Genomic DNA, 7,405 nt, shown 5'->3' with positions numbered 1-7,405 from the left:
GTGGGATAAAAGGAGTGTGCCACCATGACCACAGTTGCTTTCTTTTTACTTTTTTATTTAGATTTATTTATTATGTAAACTGAGGTTTGTCTGCATGCCGGCCTGCAGGCCAGAAGAGGGTACTAGATCTCATTATAGATGGTTGTGAGCCACCATGTGGTTGCTGGGAATTGAACTCAGCACCTTTGGAAGAGCAGGCAGTGCTCTTAACCTCTGAGCCATCTCTCTAGCTTGCTTTCATTTTACTTTTGAGATAATATCTCACTAAATTGTTTTGACAGATCTTGGGATCTTTCTGCCTCCTCAGAGGCAGAAGACCCGGAATTACAGGCATTGGAATATCTAGCTCAACTTGACCTATTTTTATGTTGTCTTTAAACTTTTATTTACGTGGGACATTAAAAATCCCTTTTTGAGAAGGTGTGTCATAGCCCAACTAGGCTGTCTTGTCACGTACTGTACAGTCCTCCCTCCCCTCAACCGACCTCAGATTTGTGATCTTCCTGGCTCCACTTCCCCAGCACCGGGTTACAGGTGTGTAGGTGTCGCGCACCAACCTTAATGTGTTGGTTGGTTTCATTTGTTTTGTTTTTGTTTTCTAAGGAGAGGTCTCACTGTGTAAACCTGGCTGACCTGGAACTCACCATGTAGACCAGGCTGGCCTAGAATTAATAAAGATCTACCATGCCTCCTCCCTGTGCTAGGATTAAAAGTATGTCCATCTGCTCCTTTCCCCTTCCTCTGACTCCCCCCTCACCTTAATGTGTTTCCTGATTACAAAAATTATATAGGTTTATTTTTAGAAGAGGTAGAAATGATAATGCAATAAATCATCAATCTTGCCGGGCAGTGGTGGCGCACGCCTTTAATCCCAGCACTCGGGAAGCAGAGGCAGGCGGATCTCTGTGAGTTCTAGGCCAGCCTGGTCTACAGAGCTAGTTCCAGGACAGGCTCCAAAGCCACAGAGAAATCCTGTCTAGAAAAACCAAAAAAAAATCATAAATCCTAATGAATATTATTACTCAGATACATTCTTCTTTTAAATATTTATTATGTATACAATATTCTATCTGTGTGTATGCCTGCAGGCCAGAAGAGGGCAACAGACCCCATTACAGATGTTGTGAGCCACCATGTGGTTGCTGGGAATTGAACTCAGGACCCCTGGAACACCAGGCAGTGCTCTTAATTGCTGAGCCATCTCTCCAGCCCTCAGATACATTCTTTAACAAATGTATTGAGCTAGGTGTAGTGGTGCACACATTTATACCAGCACTCAGGAGGCAGAGGCAGGTGGATCTGCATGAGTTTGAGGCTTGCCTAGTCTACATAATGAGTTCCAGGACAGCCAGGACTATGTAATAGACAGACCCTGTCTCAAAAAAAAAAGTTTAATTAAAAAAATTGATGAGATAGGGTTTCTCTGTGTAGCCCTGGCTGTTCTGGTAACTTGCTCCATAAACCAGGCTGGCCTCAAACTCAGAGGTCCACCTGCTGCGGTCTCTGGAGTGCTGGGACTAAAGACATGCAGCACCATGCCCGGCGGTTTTAATACTTACTGAGTTTCCTCACTGGGCTGTGCATATAGTCTGTATAGGACTGTGACTGGTATAGAACAGTGAAGATAAAAGTCAGGCAGTGGTGGCGCACGCCATTAATTCCAGCACTTGGGAGGCAGGGGCAGGTGGATTTCAGTGAGTTTGAGGCCAGCCTGGTCTACAAAGTGAGTTCAGGACAGCCAGTTACACAGAGAAACGCTGTCTCAAAAAACAAAAACAAAAAATGAAGAAATATACACAACTGTTCTTCCTCACTGTATAAAATGCAGAGTAGTAAATACACAAATATAATAACCATAATAAGGAGACAACCAAGTATTAAAAACACACAAATATACTATACCATAACAAGGAGTCAATTCTTGGAGAAGGAACCATCACCATTGAAAACCCAAAAATGGGTAGGAAGTCAGTTACATAATTGTAAGGGGAAGGGAGACTTTCACTCAGGGAAAAACAAGTGCAAATCCTCTGAAGTAAAAGCAGCTACCGTGTGGTAGGGAAACTGAAATTTGTGGCTGAGATGCAGAAAATGAGGTAGAAGGCTCAAGATACGACTTGTTGTAGGCAGGGCCCAGATGTTGGAGTTCTGTTTGGGACCTTTCAGTGTCTGAATATTTATTTTCACACCGTGGTGACTTGGTCTGATCTGGTTTCCTTAAAGATGTCTTCGCTGAGCTCTGTGGAGGAAGCCTTGTTGAGAGCACAGTCGGACATATTAAGTGAGTGTGGAAATCCGGGATGGCTATCCTTCACAGGCTAGAATGAGAGCGAACATAAATGAAATATGCGTGATGATGTGTTTAAAAAAGTATCCAGGGGCCGGGCGGTGGTGGCGCACACCTTTAATCCCAGCACTCGGGAGGCAGAGTCAGGTGGATCTCTGTGAGTTCGAGACCAGCCTGGTCTACAAGAGCTAGTTCCAGGACAGGCTCCAAAACCACAGAGAAACCCTGTCTCGAAAAACCAAAAAAAAAAAGTATCCAGGGCTGGGTGTGTGGCTGTTCGTAAAGCTTGTCTAACAAGCAGAAGTCCTCGGTTGAATCCCCAGCACCACATAAATATGGTGAGCTGGCAAAGCCTATAATCTCACCTTGCGGTGGTAGAACAGACGGATCCAAAGGTTAAGGTCACTGGGCAAACGCGTTGATCTGTGCGTTTAATACCAACGCTTGGATTTGCAAATACAGGAGGATTTCTGTGAGTTCAAGGTCAGCCTGGGTTCCGAGGAACAGAGAAGACCAAGAAAACCAAAGACGGAGCTAGGGTCACACCACCCAGTAAGCTAACTAAATTACAGACAGGAAGAAGTCACCAGAGCCCAATCGAGGCTTAAGCCCAGTACGTGGTTGTAGGCGCGGAGTCTGCACAGTAGAGGGCAATCAAGTCTCAAAGCTTCCCGCCTGTGCACAGCCTAGACAAAAACCCCCAACCCCCTTGGCGGGCGACGCTACTTTTTTCCACATCCGGTCGTCCCTCACGCTACCCCTTGAGACGCGGAGCCCTCTCTCCCCTGCCGTTCCCGCCTCTTCCGTGTTTTGGTGCGCACGGGTTCCGTCCGACGCAGCGGCCATTGGCTGTCGGCCGACTCGAAAGCAGCGATTGGCTGTCGCTGGTCGTCTCGCAAACGCCTCCGGGTATATGGTGTGAGGTGGGTGGGGCGCGGGCAGCCCGGCGGCGCTGGCAGGTGAGTAGGGGTTCGCTGCTTCGGTGGCTTGGCGGCCGGGGCGACTCTCTGGCGTCTGCCGGAGGCTCGGCTTCCTGGAGCAGCTCGGCGAGGCGTCCGAACCGGGCCTCGACCTCCGCGCTCACGGTCAAGGGGTCGCTGCGGCTCGACTCGGTCAGCGCCACGCTTGGCGCCGGGGTTTCCGAGAAGTCCTCCAGGCTGGGCGCTCCGGGACCGTCTCCTTCCTCCCCGGCGTTCTAGCCGTCCGCTGAAGCTTAACCCCGCCTTACCGCCTAGGGGAGCCTTCCCCGGAGGCCTGCCTACCGTGTCCTGATCGCCCTCGTCGGCGCGCTTTGTTTTGGTTACCGTGTTCAGCCGTCAGTTCCTCGTCCCTGAGTCCTTGCTGAGGACCTAGGCTTTTCTTTTTCTGGATTACGGCTCGGAGTTCATTGGTGCCGAGCGACACTATGTACTGTCTTGTTGACGGGATGGTTTCGTACTGTGACTACCGATGAAATGTAAGAAATATTAGGTAGGGATCCTGAGGGTAGGTACCAACCCCCCTCCCCAGTCAGCTCAGAAACAAGGATACATACGTGTAGTTAACCCTTATTGAGCCCTAGTAATGTGTTAGGCCTTCATGGGCTAAGTAAATTAAGGTCAAAACTAAGGAGTTTGGTTCCATTTTCCTTCTCCATCATTTGTCTGATCCTCTCTCCCCACAGACATAACCATATACATAATGTGTAGTACAGTCTTTGTAGCTCTGGCTGACCTGAAACTCTAAAGAGATCCCGTCTCAAAGGCCAGCACTACCACCCCAAACCCCACCACCCTCTTTAAAGAAAACTAGTGTGCATGTGTGTGTGTATTATGATGGGCACACATATGCTAAGGTGGAGTACAACTTTATGGAATCGATTCTTTCCACTTCTTTTTTTTTTTAATTTATTTTATTTATTTATTATGTATACAATATTCTGTCTGTGTGTATGCCTGCAGGCCGGAAGAGGGCACCAGACCTCTTTACAGATGGTTGTGAGCCACCATGTGGTTGCCGGGAATTGAACTCAGGACCTTTGGAAGAGCAGGCAATGCTCTTAACCACTGAGCCATCTCTCCAGCCCCCTCTTTCCACTTCTATATGGGTTCTTGGGGTCAAACTCAGGTTGTCAGGCTACTCTAACATGCATTTCCCCCACACTGAGCCCTCTCTGTTTTGTGGGGTTTTGTTTGTTTTATTTTTTTGAGACACAGTTTCTCTGTGTAGTTTTGGCTGTCCTGGAACTTGCTTTGTAGACCAGGCTGGCCTCAAACTCACTGAGATCTGCCTCTGCCTCCCGAATACTGAGATAAACGGTGTGGACCACCACCCCCAGGCTTCACTGAGCTGTCTCCTGTTCTGCAGATCAGCCCTGGTTTTTCTTTTTTAAAAAAATATTTATTTATTATTTATTATGTATACAATATTCTTTCTGTGTGTATGCTTGCAGGCCAGAAGAGGGCACCAGACCTCATTACAGATGGTTGTGAGCCACCATGTGGTTGCTGGGAACCGAACTCAGGACATCTGGAAGAGCAGGCAATGCTCTTAACCTCTGAGCCATCTCTGCAGCCCAGCCCTGGTTTTTCAAGACAAGGTTTCTCTGTAGCTTTGGAGCCTGTCCTGGAACTAGCTCTTGTAGACCAGGCTGGCCTCGAACAAAGATCTGCCTGCCTTTGCCTTGTGAGTGTTGGGATTAAAAGCAAAGGCCAGCTGGAATCTTCATTTTAATATTAAAGGAGTGATAGGGTCGAGCATTGGGCAGGCAAAGCAAAGTCAGTTTGTATGGCATTGAAAGTCTGGCAAGAGATACAATGACCTACTCTAGTAAGGAATGGAAAGCTTCTGGGTCCGTGTGGGCTCTATGGAGTAAGAATATGAGCTTCGGGCTCAGCCTAACCTGACCTACCATCATTAGGAGGCCTTGAATAAATCAGTTCATCTTTGTCAGCTTCAGGTTTTCCATTAGGTTTAATAGTGCCTACCTCATAGGGTAGTGTCAACAATTACACGATGCAAATAAAATACATAATATGAGACTGGAGAGGAAGTCAGTAAAGTGCTTGCTTCACCAACATCAGGAGGCCCTGGGTTTGATCTCCAGAGCCCACGTTTTAAAAAGTTCAGTAGCTGGTAGTGGTGGTGCAGGCATTTAATCCCAGTATTCAGGAGACAGAGGCAGGCAAATCAGGGTCAGCCTCATCTACATGGTGAGTTTCAGGACAGCCCTAGGTACAAGATATAGAGAGACCCTATCTTGTAAAAAGGTCAGTGAGTCCCTGTAATCCTGCCTCTAGGAAATGGACACAGTAGGATCCTTGGAGCTCACTGGTCAGCCAGTCTATCCTACTTGGTGAGCTCCAGGCCCTCAACAGCAAACAAACAAAACCCTCAGAGGATTGATTCCTGAGGAACCATGCAGGTTGCCCCTCCACACACATACTGCTTACTATGGCAGGATCTAGTGAGGCAAACCTGTAATCCCAGCTACTTGAGAGTCTGAGGCAGAAGGATTGCAACACTTTAGGCTACAGATGAGTTTAAGGTGAGACTGGTCCACTTAGGGAAAACCCTGTCCCAAAATACCGTGTGTAAGGTTCTAGATTCAATCTTCAGTATCAAAAACACTCAAAACAACATTAAAATAGTGTTTTTTTTTTAAACTTATTTACTCTTATTTCCTACACAATGTCCTACTTGCATGTATGTGTGGATCCCTTGGAACTGGAGTTTCAGACATCTGTGACCAGCCATGAGGATGCTGGGAATTGAACCCTTGGGTCTTCTGGAAGAGCAGCCAATATTCTTAACCACTGAGCCATCTCTCCAGGCCCTCAAGATTTATTTTTACTTTAATGTGTTTGGTGTTTTACCTACACGGATGTCTGCATCACATGCCAGCAATGCCATAGAAGGACAAAAGAGAGTGTTGCAGCACCTGGAACTAGAGTTACAGATGGCTGTGAGCAGCCACATGGGTGCTAGGAATCTATCCCAGGTCCTCTGGAAGAGAATCAGGGCTCTTAACCACTGAGCCATCTCAAGCCCTACCAAAATACAAACTAGTATTGTATTTAGGGCTGGAGTGATAGCTCAGTGGTTAAGAGCACTGATTGTTCTTCCAGAGATCCTGAGTTCAATTTCAAGCAACCACATAAAGTGGCTCATAGCTCTCGCCAATGGGATCTTATGCCCTCTTCTGGACTAAAGGTGTACATGCAGATAGCACACTCATACAGGCTGTGGTGGCGCATGCCTTTAATCCCAGCACTCGGGAGGCAGAGTAGGTGGATCTCTGTGAGTTCGAGGCCAGCCTGGTCTACAAGAGCTAGTTCCAGGACAGGCTCCAAAACCACAGAGAAACCCTGTCTCGAAAAACCAAAAAAAAGCAACAAAAAAAATAAATAGTATTGTATTTGATGTATAGTAAGTGTGAAATTCAGAACAAAAAGTTTTGTTATTCCTATTTCTAGCAAAACCAGACAGCTTGTAGGTGATAGGCCTCTCTTTGAAACTGAGTATCTCCCATGGGTATATGATCTGAAGCTGTTTAAGAAAATGTTAAAATGTTTAGCTTAGTGTTTGTCATGTGCTCAGTATTGTCTCTTCCCAGGAAACTGCTGGTCCATCCTTACTGAGAAGAGCACAGGATACTGAAGAATACCGGCTCTCAGCAGGCTGCCATTTCTTTGCCTCCAGCAGCACCGGACTACAATCTTACAGCTCTGGATTTCTTCCCCTTGCTCAAAGATAAAGGCCATGTCACCTCCTGGAAAAGGTCCCCGGAAAGAGAACCTGGGGCTCCAGTGTGAATGGGGGTCCTGCTCCTTTGTATGTTCGGCCATGGAGGAGTTCTTCGAGCATGTCACTCAGCACCTGCAGGAACATGTGCATGGCTCCAAGGAGGAGGAAGAAGAGGACCCACTTGGTAAGGGAACAGGAAGGAGCTCAGTGCAGGTGGGAAGTCAGACACCTAGAGAAAGAGGGCTGCTCGGGAAACAGTGCTTTAGATTTGTTCATAAAAACATTATGAAGCCGGGTGGTGGTGGCGCACGCCTTTAATCCCAGCACTCGGGAGGCAGAGACAGGCAGATCTCTGGGAGTTCGAGGCCAGCCTGGTCTACAAGAGCTAGTTCC

At 47.4% G+C, this 7,405-nt stretch overlaps 1 protein-coding gene across 1 annotated transcript in view; it reads left to right on the top strand.

Moving 5' to 3' along the window:
* Positions 1 to 3,257: 3,257 nt before the first annotated feature.
* Positions 3,258 to 7,405, top strand: part of Hinfp (histone H4 transcription factor) — a 12,595-nt gene continuing 8,447 nt past the window's right edge. Inside the window, exons 1-2 of the mRNA XM_026779442.1 lie at positions 3,258 to 3,757; positions 6,882 to 7,196. Of these exons, the coding sequence (XP_026635243.1) occupies positions 7,028 to 7,196 (169 nt within the window). The 5' untranslated portion in view covers positions 3,258 to 3,757; positions 6,882 to 7,027. The remainder of the gene's footprint in view (positions 3,758 to 6,881; positions 7,197 to 7,405) is intronic.

Source organism: Microtus ochrogaster, chromosome 5, assembly GCF_000317375.1.
Source record: "Microtus ochrogaster isolate Prairie Vole_2 chromosome 5, MicOch1.0, whole genome shotgun sequence".
In the NCBI taxonomy this organism is placed as follows: Eukaryota; Metazoa; Chordata; class Mammalia; order Rodentia; family Cricetidae; genus Microtus; species Microtus ochrogaster.
Note: the sequence above shows the minus strand (reverse complement) of the source record. Positions and strands in the feature narration are given on the sequence as shown.